Genomic DNA, 19,567 nt, shown 5'->3' on the forward strand with positions numbered 1-19,567 from the left:
AATTTAATTTTCATTCGGGATGTTTTGGCCCTCCATAATTCAAATCGATGCTAATTGTCAGATGAAAGGGAACCGAATTTGCTTGTGAAGCCATCAATGTGTGCTCGTGGAAATCACAGCAGCAATTCGTTTAGAAAGTTTGCCGAGGTGCACATTTATTTACTTCAAGTAGCCATTTTAAAATATCACAAGTACATTTTAATATGATTCTCCCGTGGGCATCACGGAGCCACCAAGGAGCACATGAGTGGCCCACAGGCCCGTTCTTAAAATCTCTTACCAGTGATGGGACATTGTGATTTTCTAGGAATGTTGTAGATCATTTGAAAATCTAAACATGGCAAAGTTTATTTGCAAACGAGTGTTTCATTTGAACTGTTAATCTGTTTCTTTATTATTGTGAGAAATCATTAACATGATCAGTATCTTTACATAAATGGATATAGTTAATTGCGAGAAGAAAACAAAAGAAAACAAAACATTTCTTTTGAACTGTTTGACAGGTGGAGAAGCAGAGAGCAGATTTAGGCAGGGAACTCGAAGATCTCACAGAACGACTGGAGGAAGCAGGCGGGGTCACCGCCTCACAGGTATTTTATTTGATTGTATTTTTCTTGGCATACATTTAAACATCTTGAGTCAAATGTCTTTCATTTAAAAAAAAAAAAAAAAATGTCACCATCAAAAAATTATTACTGTTTTATGTAGAGATGTAACGATAAGGGCAATATCGTGATATTAAAATTGCCACAATATCATCGTCGTCATGTTCACAATATTTAAAAGGAATACATCTCTTAAAAAAAGCCATGTTGCTTTCAATTTGTGCAATTCTAGCACCCTCTAGTGGCTAGTTTATGAGTGCAATTTAATTTTCATTCGGGATGTTTTGGCCTTCTATGTTTCAAATCGATGCTAATTGTCAGATGAAGGGAACCGAATTTGCTTGTGAAGCCATCGATGTGTGCTTGCATTAGCAAGCAAGTGCCTCGATATTGTTATTAGAGATCGTAGGTGCTTGATATGCATTGCTGTTATGTACAAAAGCACAGCTTTTTTTAGTATGAGCTCTTTTTTTTTTTTTTTTTTTTTTTTTTTACAATATTGTGATCTTTTTTAAATATCCCCCCACAATATCGTGATAATTATCCTATTGTGATGTCATGTAAAAACAAAGGAAAAAACCAACTGTTCTATATCCACTGAAGTTTGCTAAAGTTTGCTTAACTCATTCACTGCCATTGACGGAAAAAGACGTCAAATGATGCATTTTTTTTTGCTGGTCTGGCAATGAATGTGTTAAATAAAGAGGGTCTGGGTCTTCGGGTGTATTTCAGGGCTAAGCAGTTACTTCGCCCCGTGGACGGACTTAGTGGAGTCGTTCAAGGATATAAAGCCATCAGTAGTCCAGCTGTGCAGTTTTACTGAGTGGCTTAAGACGATGTTTATGATTTCAAGAAACAGATGTGTTAAATTTGCTCGAATAAAATTTTCTGGCTCAAAAGCGACGAAACTCGCCACATTTCCCAGAACAGATAGAAAAACTGTTATTCTTCACATTGATTTAAAAAAAAAAAAAAAAAAGCTACTTAGTGTAAAAAATGTGCGCGATTAACAGCTGGAGATGAACAAGAAGCGAGAGGCGGAGCTCCAGCGTCTGAGACGAGACCTGGAAGAGTCGTCTGTCCAGTCGGAGACGCTGGCTGCGACCCTGAGAAAACGCCACGGCGACGTGACGGCGGAACTCGGCGAGCAATGCGAGGCCCTCCAGAGGACCAGGGCCAAATTGGAGAAGGAGAAGCAGAACTTAAGAATGGAAGTCGACGACCTGTCGGCGTCACTCGAGGGTCTACAGAAAGCCAAGGTCCGGAAGTTAGGAAGAAAGTGTCTCAAGCGAGTGACTTCAGCCATGTGCCTTTGTGACAATCGCGTTTCGGTGCTTGCCGCAGATGTCCTCAGATAGCCAGATCAAGAAATTGGAAGAACAGCTCTACGAGGCCAACAGGAGAGGAGACGACCTGCAGAGGGCAGTCACGGAGCTCGCTGTATCCAAGAACAGACTCGCAGGTACACTGAAGAAGGGAAGTCGACCTTCAACATTTCGTGACAATCGTATGTTATATGTGACCTCTCGTCGAAACGTGACATTATGATTATTATTACATTTGTGGAATGTCAGCCCTTTTTATCTCTCTCAGGGAGCGGCCATTTTGCCAGTTGCTGTCGACTGAAGATGACATCACAGTTGCTGACCAATCACGGTTCACCTCTTTTTCCGAAGCTGATCTGTGATTGGTTGTTACCTCAGACTTGCACAAATGTGATGTCATTTTCTTTCAACGGCAAGTGGCAAAATGAAAAAAAAAACAAAAAACAGATGGATTTTGCTGCTTAACTCGTATTTCACAAATGCTGTTGACTCATTGAACAATTTTCAGCAGTGAAAAGTTAAGATTTTGTCCAGAATGAGTTTGATAACATTATTTTTCACGTACAATTAGTACCTTTCTTGCTGTCGACTGATGATGACATCACCCGTGCAATCATGGCTCACCTGTTTTCTGGGTTTGGTCAGTAAACTGAGCCATGATTGGCCGTTACCTACTTCCTCAGCACGGGTGATGTCATCATCAGTCGACAGCAAGTCGAAAAAGGTACTAATTGTGATGAAAAATAATAAAAAATAAATAAATAAAAATTAAAAATATATAAATAAATAAATTTAAAAAAAAAGAGAAAAATAATAAAGCTACCACATTAAAAAAAAAAAAATTAACTTTTTACTGCTGAAAATGGTTCAATGAGTCAAATATCCCTTTAACCAGAATACCGTATTTTGACAAGTGGGGCTGTATAGAAGATTGTTGTCAAGAAAAAAAACCCAAATGGGTTGACTTCCCCTTTCATGCTGACCTCAGCAGTGCCCCGATCATCAGAGGTTGGCACTTCCGTCAACAACGAGAAGAGACAAAGTGCTCACCTCTGTCAATCATTGATGATCTTTGTTGATCAACAAACATCCATACTAAATGTGCATTTGCCTCCCTAGCTGATAATACAGACACAAGTCGACGACTGGGAGAGGCCGAGAACAGATCAGGCCAGTTGAGTCGCACCAAGTCTCTCCTCCAATCGCAGGCGGAGGAACTGAAGAAACATCTGGATGAAGAGGTCAAAGTAAGTGTCACAGCGTGGACAAGGCAAAACTCCCCATTCGAAGGTAGACGGAAAGTGAGCAAGCGAAGGAAATAGCAAACGCGCGGTATCTCGTGTGGTTGCCAGTGTAAGCAGGCGGTCAGCGCAAGTCTGAGCTCGGTGCGGCAGGAGTGCGAGGGGCTCAAGGAGCAGCTGGAGGAGGAGCAGGAGAGCAAGCAAGAGCTGCAGCGGCTCGTCTCCAAACTCAACAGCGAGGTGACGCACTTGAGGACCAAACACGAGGCCGACTCCATCCAGTGCGCCGACGAGCTGGAGGAAACCAAGTCGGTCAAGTTGACACTGGCGGACCTTTTCTCAAGACGGACGCATTCGCGTCTTACCGCTCCCGATCATTCTGCCGTCACAGAAAAAAACTGCTTTTGCGGCTGCAAGAGGCGGAGGAGGCCGTGGAAGCCACGCAAGCTAAATGCTCCTCTCTGGAGAAGACCAAGCAGAGGCTCCAGGGAGAGGTGGAGGAGCTTTGCATGGACTTGGAGAAGGTAGACCACAGGTGTGCTTTCATCCCCCACAAATACCCTCGATTACGCAAATTTGCTCCTTTTTTTTTAGGCTAGCGGATGCGGACAAGCTCTGGACAAGAAGCAGCGGGTTCTCGAGAAGCAGCTGGGAGACTGGAAGCAAAAGTGTGAGGAGCTGCTAGCCGAGGTGGAGGGCTGCCAAAAGGAGAGCAGGCAACACGCGGGCGAACTCTTCAAATTGAAGAGCGTGCATGAAGAGTCGCTGGAGCAGCTGGAAGCTCTACGGAGGGAGAACAAGGCCCACCAAGGTATTCTTTTTTTTTTTTGGACAAACGCTCCCTCTCGTCACGATTGCAGGTCAAGGCTGAACATAAAATCCAAATATTTTACTGACAGTTATAATCAGTAAGTAATGGCGGATGCATTTTTCGGGTTATAAGACAAATTTATGAGCAAGTGATCATCCTCTTTCAATTTCTCATCTCCGCCCAAGTTTAGGCAGACCCACAAAAACAGCATCATTTTTCTTTGCAAAATATTATCAACATGAATTTTATAGAAGGAGTTTCTTATAAAAGGCCAAAAATTGCATCAAATTCCAACGTAAATCTTCAAATTTACTGTTCGGTTTACCATATGGCTCCAATTTTTTTGTGTGTAGGTTTTGTTGTGTTACATATGCCTCCCATTTTTCGCAGATATAATGAACAGAGAATACTTTGCTCAAAATTTGTAGGGAACACTACCAGGCCATTTACTGAATACAGATAACTAAATGGATCTTTGACGTGTATAGCCGTCAATGGCACTGAATGAGTTAATCACATCTTAGAATTTCGATTTATTACCTAATCAAAAAGGCTTTTTCAACATTTTTTTTTGAAGGACACCTGTTGTGTGTTAATTCTTTCTACATTTATGAGCACATCTTGAACATTTTTTGATCCACTGCACACTTGCTTCATTTTTAATCAGTTAATTACTTTAAAAATTAAAAAAATATTTCTTTTTTTATACATTTCCTCCATAAAACAATAACAGATCATTTTAAATGAAGACATATATCCCAATATAGTATTTTAAGTTAATAGCAATTTTCTGCTTCTAATTCATATTTCCTGTAAAACGGCCACAAGGGGGTGTAAGAGTACATATACTTTGATTTTTGTTTTGTTTTTTTAACACAAATTAGGGCTGTCAAGTGATTTTTTATTTTTTTATATAACCATTAACTCACTCACTGCCAGCCCAGTAAAATGGATCTTTGACGTGTATAGCCGTCAATGGCACTGAATGAGTTAAAAAGGAATGACGTTCATTTTAATGGCTGTCAAGGTGTGTGATTGAGAGCAATGTTAACTTATCGTCAACTGCAGAGGAGATTGCTGACCTGACGGACCAGCTCTCAGATGGAGGGAAGAGTGTCCATGAGCTCCAGAAAGCAAAGAAGAAGACCGAGATGGAGAAAGAAGAATTACAGGCTTCCCTGGAAGAGTCAGAGGCAGCTTTAGAGGTACCGCTATTTATTCCGTTAGCGTGAGGAAAATGCTCTCCATGTTGGATTTATTCCGTTTAGGCCGAGGAAAGCAAGTTGCTGCGGCTGCAGTTGGAGCTGTCGCAGGCAAAATCCGACCTGGAGCGCAGACTTCAAGAGAAAGAGGAAGAGATTGACGCTGCTCGGTACTTCATCTCTTCTCGAGTGCCTGTCCTCATCTTTTTACGCTCACAGACTTTCACTCTTTCTGCCTCGAGTACTGTCTTGTCATTCCTTTTCAAAACCTTCAACGTACTCGAGGTAAGTCCTGTCTCAATTTGCTTTCTCTTCCTTCCAAAAACAGTCAAATTTGACTTGTAACTTCAGTTAACTGAGCTTGATCCGACGGAAGTGTGGGGTCAACATTTTTGACGGAGGCATTTGCAAGCGTATTACACCGTACTTGCAATTACTTTTGAATGTACTTGTTGGCTAAATGCTAAAAATGTTCCCATAAGGGCTATTGACTATCCGTCCCGGATTTCGTCCTGGATCTCGGCCCGGTTCGACCGGCGCAGAACCCGTAAAGCGGCATACAAAAGTGTATTTGCAAATATGTTTATTACCTGCCGGTCAAAAATGTTTACTCCACATTTTCACTTCCGTACGAGCTCCACGCTGACCTCTTGACTGTTTCTTCGTCAGAAAAAGCCACCAGAGGGCGCTGGAGTCCCTGCAAGCCACTTTGGATGTGGAGATTAAAGGTCGCATGGAGGGAACGAAGCTCAAAAAGAAACTGGAGTCCGATGTCGCTGAAATGGAGCTTCAAGTGGATCTCCTCACCAAAAGCAACACTGAGCTCGGCAAGAGCAGCAGAAAGACGCAGCAACAGATCAAGGTTTGATGACGAGCGCGCTCATTTCACTCCTTTGAGAACTTCCAGTTATGACTCCTCTCTTCTCTAAGGAGCTCCAGACTCAGCTCGAGGAGGAGGTCAGGGGCCGTGAGGAGCACAAGGAGGAGATGGCGGCTTTGGAGAGGCGTTGCGCTCTGCTAGTTAGCGATAGCGAAGAGACTCGCTCCACCCTGGAGAGCACAGAGAGGCTTCGCAAAGCTTTGGAGGTGGAGTTGCAGGGCGCCAACGAAAAACATAGCGAGCTCAACAACCAGGTGACTTGGAATGAACGTTTGGAAAAATGTCACGTCATTTCAAAAAAAATATATATGCAGAATAATCCGAGCTGTGAGCTCATTCGTTTTTCCGCGTTTCAGTTCCAATCCGTTGTGAGCGGTAGGAGGAAGCTCGAAGTGGACCTCCAAGCTCTGCAGCACGAGCGCGACGAGCTCCAAGGAGAGCTGAGGGGGTCAGCGGAGAAATCCAAGAAAGCCAGCCTTGAGGTAACGCGCGCTTGCACGCGGCTTCCAAATCACGCCGAACGCGATCAACACGCTGTGGCACGCGCACACAGTTGGCCAGAGTCGGGGAGGAGTTGCGCCTGGAGCAAGAGCACACGCTCCATTTGGAGAGGGCGAGGAAAGCTCTGGAGGCTCAGGCGAAAGACTTGAGCACCAAGCTGGAGGAAGCGGAGCAGATGGCGCTCAAAGGTGGCAAGAAGATCATCCAGAAGTTGGAAGGAAAGGTAAACACTATTTTTCAACTACAGTCAATATGAGAGAAATGAGCCAACAGCTATAAATATAAATGTTTATTCAAATACAAACACTGTGAAAAATAACCCGGCAATAGCCAGCTTGATATTGTGCTTCACTCAAGGGAGTCCGTCCACAATATCAATCTGCGACTGCTCCACGGGGATTTGGTGCGACGTTCCGTACAATACTTCGAGCTGATTGGACGATGCGGCATTGTGCATGTTTGTTTTGACCAATCACGGGCCACGGATGAAAATGTGTTCGTTCTCGTCGATGCACGAAGCTGTTCAACATTTTTTTTTTCTCCCAAAGAGGTGGTAATATTCTGAGAAAAAAAAAAAAACTCGCAAATTTGTGAGTTTATAAAGTGGCACTTTTTTTTTTTAACTTAAAGTTGCAGATTTGCAAGGGAAAAAACCCCCACAGAAACGAGAAATACACATAGCCAATTTGTCACTTTATAAAGTCGCAAATTTGCGAGTTTTTTTTCTCAAAATATTACCACCTCTCTAGGAAAAAAAAAAAAAGGAGGTTTGGGGGGTTTGGGTTTTTATTCATTTGACCCACCTTTTTGGTTTAAATCAAATTAAAACGTTGGATTGGTCACTTTTTGACCCAATATGGGTTATTTTTGACCCCAATTTTCTTTAGAGTGCATCAAAAGGCCAAAGAAGACTGATTGGAAACGCAGTTGTTCATTGCCGTGAGGTGAATGGTCACCATAAAAAGAATGCCAAATACCAGATGTGACTTTTCAAAATGTCTGTGCCAGCATGGCAAGGAAATACTTCTTTTGTGGTTTGGAACCCTGAAAGAGGAGATGAAGGAACGATTGAATTGCAGCGAAAAGCAGGTTTCAGAGCATCGCTGCCCTCTGCTGGCCACATGTTGTCATTGAAGTTAGTCTTGCGCGCAGGTGAAGGAGTTGGAGCTGGAAGTGGAGAGCGAGCAGAAGCGACACGGCGAGACGGTGAAGACGCTGAGGAAGAATGAGCGCCGGCTCAAGGAACTCGTCTTCCAGTCTGAGGAGGATCAGAAGAACCAGATGCAAATGCAGGAGCTGGTGGAGAGGTTGCAGAACAAGATGAAGGCTTACAAGAGACAAGTGGAAGAGGCGGTATGTGTGTTATTGACATACTTTACACAAAACAATCAATACAAACCATCCTTAAATTAAAAATCATCTAATTCCCATCAATTTTCCAAATGTACTTGTCTTATATTCAGCAGTTTTTTTTCCTTTTCAAAGTCATTCTACATCATTTCTTTTTAGAATCTGCTCTTGAGCATTCCGCCACATTTTCTGCTACCAGTTCTAATGGCATCTTTCCTACAACATAGCATCATGAAGATGTTTTGATGATGCAGGAGGAGCAAGCCAACATGAACTTGGCCAAGTACAGGAAGACGGTCCACGAGTTGGATGACGCGGAAGAACGAGCTGACATTGCTGAGTCGGCGCTCACCAAGATCAGGACCAAGAAGAGAGGCAGCTTCAGCAAGGGATACTCCTCGGTGCGTAATAACGCACATATCTGCCTCCCTACTTCATTACTCTGATTATGTACGGTATATGTATGGATGTGGAAGATTCAGATTTCAGTTCATTTGTTCAAATATATATTTACTTATACATTTATGTTTCCAGAAGTATTATTTACACATTTATATATTTTGGTATTTTTTTTTTTTAGATACAAGTAGCTAAATTGACGTGGTGAATCTGCTATTTTCATTGACTTGCATTTACTTAAGTGAGCTCGCTCCTGATTGGTTAGAGTTGGTCAGCTGACGAGTGTTCAGGAAGTGTGGTCGCTGTCGCTACATGTGTGACGAGTAAACAGCGTTGTTACAGAAAACAAATTAAAAATAAATTTTAAAAAAACAACAAAATATATAAATGTACGTAAGCGTCGAGCTGCCAATGTGGAGTAAACATTTTTGGCTTGCGAGTATGTTCGAACATACTCGCAAATACGTTCAAACGTACTTGTAGGCTAAAGTTAGCATATCTTCCCATAATGCCACTGAGTATTATTTGCACATGTGCAAGTGAAAACATAACCCCATTTTTTAGGCATTTGGGCCACATTACCAGTTCATTAGAAAATTAATTGGACAAAAAACAGTATTCATTCATAACTTTTACGATTTATTATGTCTGCCGTGTCGGCCTAAAAAATGTGGTTTTGTTTTCACTCGCGCATGCACGAATAATACCCCGTGGCATTATGGGAAGGTATGCTAACTTTGTAGCATGTAGCCTACATGTACGTTTGAACGTATTTGCGAGTATGTTCGAACATACTCACCAGCCCAAAATGTTTACTCATCATTGGCAGCCCGATGCTTCTGTATAAATGTGTAAATAATAGTTCTATAAATATAAATGTAAATATATATTTTTAATAAATTAACTTCAATCTTACTCCTGTCTGAATCTTACATGTGTATGCATGTATATTGGGGGTATCATAAAACAAAAACACACACCTTACCATAGACCTAATTTTGCGTATTTGATTTCTTCGTGACATTTCAATGTTTCAAATGTGCATATTGTGGCTGACCCGCAGGGTTACAGCACCCCGTATCCCGGTCTGGTGCGGTCGGCCAGCTCGGTGGGCTCGGAGGGCCGAGGCGAGAAAATCCTCAACGACGACGGCGAGTCGGTCAGCTCCCTCATTCCGGCTTATCTCAACTCCCTCAAGAAGCTCATGATCGAGTAGAAAAGTGCACTTTTGATGCATTACGTTCAAACAGCATCAAGTCTTGAGAGATACTGTAAGTGGGACTGAAATTGTATTTTTACTCCATCGCCACATTAACGAACAAAAACGCCAGCATTTAATTGTGCACTCATTTTCTCATTAACAACACTTTTTTTTTTTTTTTTTTTAAACACATTTCATCTTAACTGCATATATTGATAGTGATATTGAAGTGTTAAAACATGCCAGTTTATCTTATTTCCTCATACTGTATAGCGACAACTTGCACCTAATAAATGCCTGATACGCTGCACTCGAGTAACGAAATTGAAGTAGAAGTTGAAACACCAGCTGTGGACCATCTTTATTGGCTTTAAAATGCAACAAAAGTCTCATAACATAAATTAATGATTTCATGTCAAAACAAAACACCTGTTTTCAGTTATTATATTTGGATTTATCAATAATACATAAACCACCAGCTGGCTATTTCATTGCTAACTGATTGCAAATTGCATTTCCATCCATTGAAGTGTTTTTTTTTTTTTTTTTCAATAACATAGCAGGTTAAATGTTCCACAACAATGCATTCCATCTGCACCAAGTTAGAAGAAAATAACTCGTAATAAGTCAATGAAGTCATAATTAGTCATAGCTAATAATACTGGTAAATATTTTAGAGCTGTTCTTACAACTTTGATACAAATGCGCCACCAACCTGAGTTGATATTTTACAAAATATATATTTGACTAATATTGTTGTCTTTTACTTTTAAGCACATCCTATTATTGCCTTTGACTGTAACGAAGCTTGACCAAACGATGTCATTGAATTAGATTTTTCTTTTTGGAAATAAAAGATGTTCTTTGAGTTGTTCATTTTGTCATCTGACTTTTGTGGTTTTGTTGCATGAGAGTTTCGAATATGTATCGTTTTCCTCAATATTCTTATTTATTGAGATACAAGAATGAGTTGCCAAACTACTGCACAGTTTGTCTTTTATTTTTATTTTTTTCTTACATCCTTCAGTCTGTTCAGTATTGAATATCACACTTGTATAGCTGATCGTAATAAAAGCATATTAGAAATGAGTGATTAGTGACAAATTCAAACGTTTCGAAACAGATTTGAATTTTGCAGTCAGCTCTTCGCTAATCGTAACTTTTGATGCCCAACAATTTCCCATTGATAATTACGAGAATTGCAAAACATCAGCAAGTTTGTGGACGTCAACGGACAAAAACAGGAAGCTGTCGGTCGGATCTGTTTTTATTTCTCCTTTTCTTTCACATTACAAATATAGAACAGCCTTTCTATGGAATGTCAAATAAGTTTTGGGAATGATATTTGGACTGAAACTACAATTACTAATACAATCAATCATGTATTGGTTAAAACTGCACAATTTCTTCAATTTCCACATCAATAATAAGTGGATTAGTTCCATTCTAATGTCCATTAACTATTTGCACTTCTTGATTTTTTTTTTTTTTTTTTTTTAAATCAGCTACCATGTATAGGTAGTCCAAATGAAATCAGTTTAAACATATTGTCAGTGTTTGTGGTTAATGGCTGCATCCGTCAACATACAGATATATGCAAAAACAAAGCACATTAAAAAAACAGCAACTTTACACTGCAGCATGACAAAAGGGCAATTTCATATTATGTACACGGTTCACTGGTGGTCTTTCTTCACCCTTGAGACAAAAAGTCCTGCATCATTTACTGTAAATGTGCATTTGGTTGCATAAAGAAAGAAAGAAAAGGTTGGCTTAATTTGACCATGACATCGACGTCATCACGATCCTCAGCAGGTTTCTTAATGGTTGGTTATCATCACTCCCACCATTTGTTAAGTCATCAGGATAATTGACGCTTTCGGGGTCAAGCAGACATTTTGACGGGCCTGCAAGGTGAGCAGACCAGTTTATATCTCAATGTCCACAGGCCTGATGTCTCCCGTCTTATTCTGCTGCACCCAAAGCTCTCGGTCTTTGGTGGGGGCCACACACTGTAAAAGCTGGTCCACTGGCTCCATCGTCTGGACAAAAACAGGAATGTCAATCCGAGTCAAACTGCTTCTGGCACCCAAAATCCATACTCACTATTTGTGTGGACAAAATCTTCCCCCAAAGAACTCAATTATATTTTGTTTAACAATTTATTCTTAATTTGGCATTTCTCATTACCCTCGGAAGCCGGACGGCAGCCATTTTACATTGCCACTGTTCCTGACAACTTCTGTTTGGCTTTTGCTGAAAATACGAATCAGCGCGTGCTGTCTTGAGTAATCAGAACCTCTCAAAGACCCAAATTCACTTGATTGTATTGATCGTTCAGAGTATCATCTCATTATGGCGTATAAGAGCCAAATATGTCAATGAGTTGATGTGCTTGTTTGAGTGCGTTACCTATGTTGCCCGCTAAGAGGTGCTGTCACCAAGACTATATATTAGCAGGAGGAAACAGGAAGCAGACAGGGGTTGGCCCGGAAGGGCATACAGGTTTTTGACCGCTTTGGCGGGTTCTTGTTTGTTCTTCTTTGCGCTCGTGTTTTATGGATTTTGTATCCTTTTTCTTTTGATGACAAGAAGTTTCACTGAGTAATAAAGTAGAAAGTTGTATTTTAATCACTTTTTGGACTCTTTTATGACACGGAGACGCAACAGGTAAACAAAGGCCGCCTAGCGCGTCGTATCCAGCTTTACCGAGGCAACACTTATTAGCCCAGCAATTGGCTGGCTATTATACTGTCAAAAAGCTAACCCGAGTGACTTTTTTTTTTTTTTTTGGAAAATTAAGAGGCCGTTCTTTGGAGACGACGTGGGACGTTTTTACAAGAGCCGTTTTGTGGACTGGGCGGCGGCCAGCCGTGGTGGTTTGCTGGCGGGGCGGCGGCGGATGTGAATCACGGAACTGGCTGGAGCACCGCCGATCATCGCGTTGGATTTACAGTAAATGCGCCCAACGAGAGGTATGTGGAACGCTACACCATCAATGGCCTAATTGTGTGTACACACACAAACAAAAAACAAAGCAAGTAATATCAGAAGGGAATTGAATTAATTTATGTCGGAAGGTAACAAACCAAAGGTGGTAAATGCTATTGATGAATTGAAAATGATGTGTGATGATGCTCAAAATGTACATGATTCAATTTTAGTTTATATTTCAACACACCAATGATAAACAAACAGCAATGCAAAGGGAGAAATCAAAAGTACCCTTTTAACGAAAACTTCTGTTTGGGTTTGGCTGAAAATACAAATCAGCGCGTGCATTACGCCCCCTCTCTGAAGTAATGAGAACCTCTCAAAGACCCAGACTCCATCCATCCATCTACCTATCCATCCATCCATCCTTCAATCATCCATCCAAAACCTATACATCTATAAATAGACCTCTATATATAACCCTAACTCTTAACTTGGGTTCGATCAAACCTTTGACCCACACCCAACTCATATGATTCATGATGACACATCACACTTGGCCATCATTGGCTGCAGGTGATCATGTTACGGTGCATGGCTGTGCTGCAAGGAATTTGGTGCACTCAGTGATTGTCGCAATGGTACATCGTGCGATTTCTTTCATGATATTTTAATCCCTTCATACTATGTCAAGCAAAGAAATTAAAGTAGTTGGACGAATATAAAACTCCACTCTATGGACGGACAGACATGACAAATGAAAATTTCAATATGGCATTTGTTTTTAATGGAGATTTGCATCTCACCACCGATTGGCACACACCCCGACTACTGTACTTACACTTTGATTGAACATGTCCGTCTCGTGTCGTAATGTGGTGTACTGGCACAAGTGCTGCCGGATCATCTCCACTCGCTCCAACTCCAACCGCTCCAACTCCTGGAGAGGGCACAGTAGATGACTCCGTTACAAAAATGGTTCATTATGTATTAGGGATGGGCGGGAAAGAATTTTTTGAAAAAAAAAAAAAAAAAACTTTTTATTTGTAAGCTATGTCGTGTCCACTACAGTGGACATTTTTTTAAAACTTAAATGCTCGCTCAAATACAGTTCTAATAATTCAAACAATACTTTAATGTGTTCTCAAGATTCTTACAGAAAACATGCTAACAACATTTAAAGCGTAAATTTGTTCAATAAAAAGTGTTCTACTTTTCCTCTTCCCTAAAAAGTGCTTGCAGTGAAGGAAGCCATTTTCTTTTCTGATGCAATCAATGGTTAGCAAAGCCCCACCCCTACACATTTAGTATCATTGGAAAGGGCATGAATGTAGAGCACAAAGGGAGTTAATTCAATCGTATGCACCGGGTGGGAGATATTCAGGTTTAAAAAGGTCCACTACAGAGGACAAATTTGAATTGCTGGTAGTCAGGAGGATACCGGTATTGGACCGATATGCTGCCTGACCATTATCATCACCGTCATGAGTACAGATATACTGTGTGTATATATATATAGTACCACTGTCATATAAGTATTAAATTGACATTAATTGTTGTGATTTTAGTTTGCAGTCGTGTACAACCGCAATGCAACTGAGAACTGTGTCCCTCATTTAGCGTACATAAACATTTCCATGAGAAAAGCTAGCATTTGGCCAGTACATTCCTATGGTGCAATTATTTCCAATTTCCAAATCTTGAGGTCCACGCACAAACTCACCAGACTGGTCGTGACCATCTCCTCGAACCATTTGGACTGCGACTGGTTGTACAGGTCCACACAGCGCATGAGCTCATCTCCTATTAACAAGAGTTGACATATGCACATTTATCACACTTTGGTTTCATATTATTAAGGTCGTTTTGTGTGGCTCAGAAAAGACAACCCAAACACAAAACACAATTTCTAAAAAATGATTCTTGATCAGATCATATCCAGCCAACTCACTGACTTGTGTATGAAACGTGCAATATAAATGAAGATACTTTTATTGTATGTGATACAGAAAATTAACAAAACAGTTTACTAGGTGAAATGACAGTCAACCGCTTCTGAAAAATGATGCAAGTACAGTGAAAGTTGCTCAAAAGGCGAGAAAAGCCAATAGATGTTGGAAAACCTGAGCTCAACTAAATGACGCATGATACGGTAACGAGTCTTTGTTATGGGAACTACCGAGGCGCTGTCGTTGTTTTGGCGTCAGCCTTTGCTCCTCTTCCCTCACACTCGAGTGATTGCAGGCAAGCAGACTCTCGGAGCAGCACCAACAACTGCTGCTGTTTTTCTCCTGGGTTGCATAAGCACCGCGGCGGGAGGGAAGACTGTGTTGTGTGTCCGCACACAGAGACTGTTTGGATGGAGGCTTTTCACACTTGTTTGTGACAGCATGTGGTCGGTGCCTGGTTGAGTCATGACATCACGTGGCAGAGAGCGTCGACGTCTGCGTTTTTTTGCAAAATGTCATGCTATTCAAAATTGCACCTAACAAACGGAGCCTAGTCGTCTATCAATGTCGTCGGATTCATCAGGAAGGCTGGAAGGACATTTCATTTACACTTCGGGCTCGAGTTTCATGCGCAGTGCAAAGTCTAGCACGAGGTATAAATCTGCGCAGTGGCAAGATAGACCGTGTTTTGGTATTTTCCCAAATGCACAGAGTTCAGCTCAGTTAAAAACATTGTGGCCGTGGTTCACCAAAATCGCATTAGTTAGACATTCAAATTGTAAACTGTTCAGCTCATTCCCAATTATTTTTTTATTTTAAAAAATAAATGCACACAATTATATTTTTGTTTTTTTAATGTAATTTAATGGGCTGCTATTTAAATAGTGCTCCCCCCCTGTGTGTAATCAAGGCTTGGCATATCTACGACTATTACAAATACTATAACTGCCACTACTACTACAACTACCTTGGACAAATGATTAGGTACGCCTGGGATTTTCGAACCACAGCCCACACAGAGCGGCGGCCATCTTGGCCAATTGATTAGGTATTTCAGGGATTCTCGCACCACCGCCGACTCAGAGCGGCGGCCATCTTAGCCAATTGATTAGGTACACTCAGGATTCTCCCCCCCCCCACTCTCGACTCTCACCTGCTTGAGTGGATTTCCTGCGGGCTTTCTTGATGTCTTCCTCGGTCTTCGTATTAAGTTTGATCTCCAGCTGCTGAGTTTTCAACTCCAACTCCTTCTGCCTGTCGGCCAGGGCTTTGCGGGCCTAAAGAGTACATCAATTATGGGACACCCAAATAAGTTTAAAAAATAAGTAAAAAGAAGATATTTCCCGACTACTCTCTGAGTAAATATTTATCTTACCGCATGGCAAAAATGAATGCAGATAGTAATTGAATTGCAACATACATTAAATGTGCATATACATACAGGTTATGTTTCCATTCTTTATACCAGTATAACTAAACCATTGCTTAAATGATTTCCACAAAGTTTTGTAGGCGGATGCTCTAAAGACACAATTGCGCGCAGATCTAGAATGAAGATCCAGTTCGCAAACTAAAGTGTTTGGCCTTGATGGAGGTCTTTGTTCCCATAAATGCGATTTGAACTTGTCTCGAGCCTCTTTTATACAGAATACTCAGATCTGAATGTCCTCCAATAAACCATATTTGCTTTTTACACAGAATAGATGGATATCAAAGTGTGGCAATCAAATGTATTGTGCCACTAGCTAATTTCAGACACCTGATATAATGACACGAAGAGAGAAGTGACATGTAAAAGTGCGTCTACCTTCTCCACCGAAGCAAAGCGACCAACGAGTTGCTTCCGTAAGTCTGCGATGTGATGGTCGAACCTCTTCATGTCCTTCTTAAAGTTCTCCCTGAAGCTCAGCAAAGGTTTCTCCACTTCACTCTGCAACTAATCCACAACAAAAATATGCAGTGCTTTATTAACACCGATGGGATGATGTGATTTTTTTTATTTATCTATTTTGTTTTTGACATAATGAACCCTTTCCACAAGGCAAAGAAAATGAATTGGAGCAACAAATATATGGCAAACACTCACGCTAGCATGCTAACTCGCATGTATTAAACAGTATGGAATCAGTAACATTTTTGCCTGGAAAATCTGCATGCAGCAATTTCAGTGGTATTTAACTCTGAACCAAATGTTTATTCTTAATTCAACTGTTTATAATCTGTCAAATTTGTGTCAAAATTGTTGCCAATGGCAGACATTGTTACCATCCGAATCAAGATACCCCATGAGGTCAGATACAAACAGAACATGGCAACGACGTATGCAAAAACACAGATCATGACACTAAACATTGACATAGTGTTGTCCTTAATAATCCGATAATGCCATAAGCATCATATTAAATGCAAGACATTTTGAGTAGGGCCCGACCGATATGCACTTTTTGAGGCCGATGTCGAAACTGATTTTTGGCAGAAAAAAAAATACCGATTACAGATTAATCTGCCAATTATTTATTTAAAAAATATATACCGGTAATACAAATACTGACAGCTAAGGCTGTTTGAAAGTGCTATATAAATAAGTCAAGATAACTTGACTGTTCCTGTGCAATTTGGCCTCTTGGGGGCAGTGTGGTGCCATGCATCCACGGTGTACACACTTGAAGTGAGTACAGAAGAAGGTTGCGATTGAATTCTATTAAAATAAGTTATAGGATTAAGCAAGAAGTTTTTAAAAATATATCCTATCCATCTGTGTCATGTATCTTTTTAATATCTGCAACAGCTTGATTATGCATATAGTTACGTGTTGGAGAAAAGTAGCGATTTACTTTTGAGGAGAACTTGAGGTGAACCTCCGCTTCATCAGCCAGGCTCTTCTTCAACTGGGCCCAAGCCTCCCCCAGCGTCCTAAGAGGAGAGAGGGACCGCACACACTTTTATGTCGAGGAAAAAAAAAAAAAAAAAAATGGGCAGAAAGTGTCGAGGAAAGGGAGGAGTTCGCCAGATGACGGTGAGCGCACACAGCTGGAGATGAGTAGCGGGGCTGGTGCAAAAGTTCAGCAGTAAATCTGGAGCGCTGCAGGTCCAAATGCAGTTCGGCAGATCATTGGGATGTCTGAGACATCCCAATGATCTGCTTCAGCCTTTATGGGCTCAACTTGGGGCTTGTTTGTGTTGTCTCAAAGATAAGTCAGCTAATGCAAATTATACAAAAGTTGCGTGCATCTTTTTACAAGACCAGAGATTTGTTATGACAGAAAGAAGCTGATTAATATCAGAATAAATCTACTTAACATTACATTTAAAATCATCCCCAAAGGCTCATGCCTTAAATTAACTCATTCACTCCCAAAAACGTATTTATACGTCTTTTAGGTTTTTGTATGCTAGAGTTTTTGTATGAAGGCTTTGATGCAGTTTCTGACCTGAAGCAGTTGCTTAAAGCGATGGTACTTATTACAATTTAAAAAAAAAAGAAAAAAAATGGCCAGCAGGTGGCAGCAAAGTATAAGACATCAACCAAGTCCATGTTGCAACAAGCTCTTTTTACCAGTATTTTCAACAGGCTAATTCTAATGCTAATTGCTACAAAACATAAAAACAGATAAAAAAATATATATATATTGTAATTTTTTCTTTTTTCTTTTTTTTTCCCTGATGAAAGAAGAGACACTTTTTTTCCCCATGTTTTGATAGCAATAGAACATGAAAATGGCTGGGAGTGAATGAGTTAATTACCAAAGACAAAAACAAAAGGACATTTTTTTGGGTATAATTATAGTTAGTTTTGTGAACATAAAATGCAGTTTATTTATTTATTTTGTTTTTTAAGTTTTTTTTTTTTTTTTTTTTTTTTCGTTAAAATTGTTTTTTGAATTTTTGTTTTCCGTTAGTTTTTGTTAACTAGTATAACCTTGGTCGTCACATGAATTGAGAAAGGAAATCTTGGAAAAAATTACTTTCAAGCGGACAATTTTTCAGTATGTTACTACATCATAAATAGAACTTTTTGATTACTTTGATTTATAACTGAAATATTGAAGCAGCCTCTATGGATACACTTTTGCTGTGTGCAGTGTTAAATAAGTCGTCATGTAAGATAATTCGACTAAGCAATGATTGGAGAAACCATGTTTTTATACTGTGCATTGAACTGGAAGTAATTGATTATGATTATTCACTGCAGCTCAGGGAGAATTCCACTTTTTTCGTTATCATTCAAATAGATAGCTGCATTGTACGATTGAGAAGGAATCAAATGTGGTCACATTTCTACGATACAAGTGGTAAATTGAGCAAAAAAATATTGACGGCCGGTGCTGGGCTGGAAGCACTTGGAATGGCAGAACCCAAGCAACAAAACAGCAATTGTCCTTCCTGACAACAGAGCTGGCCTAAGTGAGAAACAGAATGGAAGTATTGTGCTCCACTTTTCTGAGTGTGGGCTGACTGACTTCAGGTTCGACATGGAACACTTCCATCCCACTTCAGCTTCCAGTCTTATACACATGTAATCCGTTTAGAGGGAGGGTAAGCCTCACTAAGTCTTTTTTTTTTTTTTTTTTTCCCTCCTGTCCCAGTCCCAATTTTCATATTGATGTCTATGTGATTCTGGGTAAAATAGAATAAACTAGATATTTACTGGTTATTATCTAGGATTGACTGCAGTAATTTGTAATTTCACCATTCACCACTAGATGTGAGTAGACCTGATCATTGTTATTTTTTTGGGAGATTTGTAATGATATGCAGGTCAAACATAGCACCTGAATAATATTAATGTTTGAGTGAGTTGATTTTTGTGATAAAATGCCCAAAATCAGTTCTTGCAATGAAGGTTGTTTTGTTGTGTGCCGTACTTTTGAGGGGTTGACAAGCATTTGCACTGAGCATCTGCAATGATGCCTTGTGGAAGAGCGACGCCACTCTTTTGAACAAAAGCACTTGCTCACCCTTCTTCCTGGCTCGCGAGAGGGATCTGGGAAAGTTTGGAGAGATTCTTGGCGTATTCCTCCTCTATTTTTATCCTGAGAGGGAAGTAAAGAGTTTCGTTACCTGTTGTGCATTTGCACAACGCACTCAATGACTTTGCACTTCCTATGTTGTGCAACACAGTGACGTAGCACAAAAAGGGGAAACCACATGGTGGTTTTTAAGACAACT

At 40.5% G+C, this 19,567-nt stretch overlaps 2 protein-coding genes and 1 long non-coding RNA gene across 13 annotated transcripts in view; 2 read left to right on the plus strand and 1 right to left on the minus strand.

Annotated features, from left to right (window-relative positions):
• The window catches only part of LOC144005144 (putative uncharacterized protein MYH16), a 29,901-nt gene extending 19,512 nt beyond the window's left edge, over positions 1-10,389 (plus strand). For all 8 annotated transcript variants that reach the window (XM_077503119.1, XM_077503117.1, XM_077503120.1 and 5 more), the window contains 16 exons: positions 504-590; positions 1,619-1,864; positions 1,950-2,067; positions 3,050-3,177; positions 3,283-3,479; positions 3,563-3,695; positions 3,766-3,982; positions 5,051-5,187; positions 5,251-5,354; positions 5,854-6,046; positions 6,115-6,318; positions 6,421-6,546; positions 6,618-6,788; positions 7,718-7,918; positions 8,170-8,316; positions 9,378-10,389. In XM_077503119.1, the coding sequence (XP_077359245.1) occupies positions 504-590; positions 1,619-1,864; positions 1,950-2,067; positions 3,050-3,177; positions 3,283-3,479; positions 3,563-3,695; positions 3,766-3,982; positions 5,051-5,187; positions 5,251-5,354; positions 5,854-6,046; positions 6,115-6,318; positions 6,421-6,546; positions 6,618-6,788; positions 7,718-7,918; positions 8,170-8,316; positions 9,378-9,530 (2,562 nt within the window). In that variant the 3' untranslated portion in view covers positions 9,531-10,389. The remainder of the gene's footprint in view (positions 1-503; positions 591-1,618; positions 1,865-1,949; positions 2,068-3,049; positions 3,178-3,282; positions 3,480-3,562; positions 3,696-3,765; positions 3,983-5,050; positions 5,188-5,250; positions 5,355-5,853; positions 6,047-6,114; positions 6,319-6,420; positions 6,547-6,617; positions 6,789-7,717; positions 7,919-8,169; positions 8,317-9,377) is intronic.
• Positions 10,390-10,764: 375 nt separating this feature from the next.
• Positions 10,765-19,567, minus strand: part of gas7b (growth arrest-specific 7b) — a 29,390-nt gene continuing 20,587 nt past the window's right edge. For both annotated transcript variants that reach the window (XM_077503140.1, XM_077503141.1), the window contains exons 9-15: positions 19,357-19,431; positions 17,233-17,311; positions 16,206-16,334; positions 15,552-15,675; positions 14,173-14,252; positions 13,291-13,389; positions 10,765-11,557 (exon numbers count right to left, since the gene is read on the minus strand). In XM_077503140.1, coding sequence (XP_077359266.1) covers positions 11,444-11,557; positions 13,291-13,389; positions 14,173-14,252; positions 15,552-15,675; positions 16,206-16,334; positions 17,233-17,311; positions 19,357-19,431 — 700 coding nt within the window. In that variant the 3' untranslated portion in view covers positions 10,765-11,443. The remainder of the gene's footprint in view (positions 11,558-13,290; positions 13,390-14,172; positions 14,253-15,551; positions 15,676-16,205; positions 16,335-17,232; positions 17,312-19,356; positions 19,432-19,567) is intronic.
• Positions 11,983-19,567, plus strand: part of LOC144005160 (uncharacterized) — a 28,476-nt gene continuing 20,891 nt past the window's right edge. For all 3 annotated transcript variants that reach the window (XR_013279513.1, XR_013279514.1, XR_013279512.1), the window contains exons 1-2: positions 11,983-12,185; positions 12,319-12,490. This is a non-coding gene — a long non-coding RNA (uncharacterized LOC144005160). The remainder of the gene's footprint in view (positions 12,186-12,318; positions 12,491-19,567) is intronic.

This window comes from Festucalex cinctus, chromosome 17 (assembly GCF_051991245.1).
Source record: "Festucalex cinctus isolate MCC-2025b chromosome 17, RoL_Fcin_1.0, whole genome shotgun sequence".
NCBI lineage: Eukaryota > Metazoa > Chordata > Actinopteri > Syngnathiformes > Syngnathidae > Festucalex > Festucalex cinctus.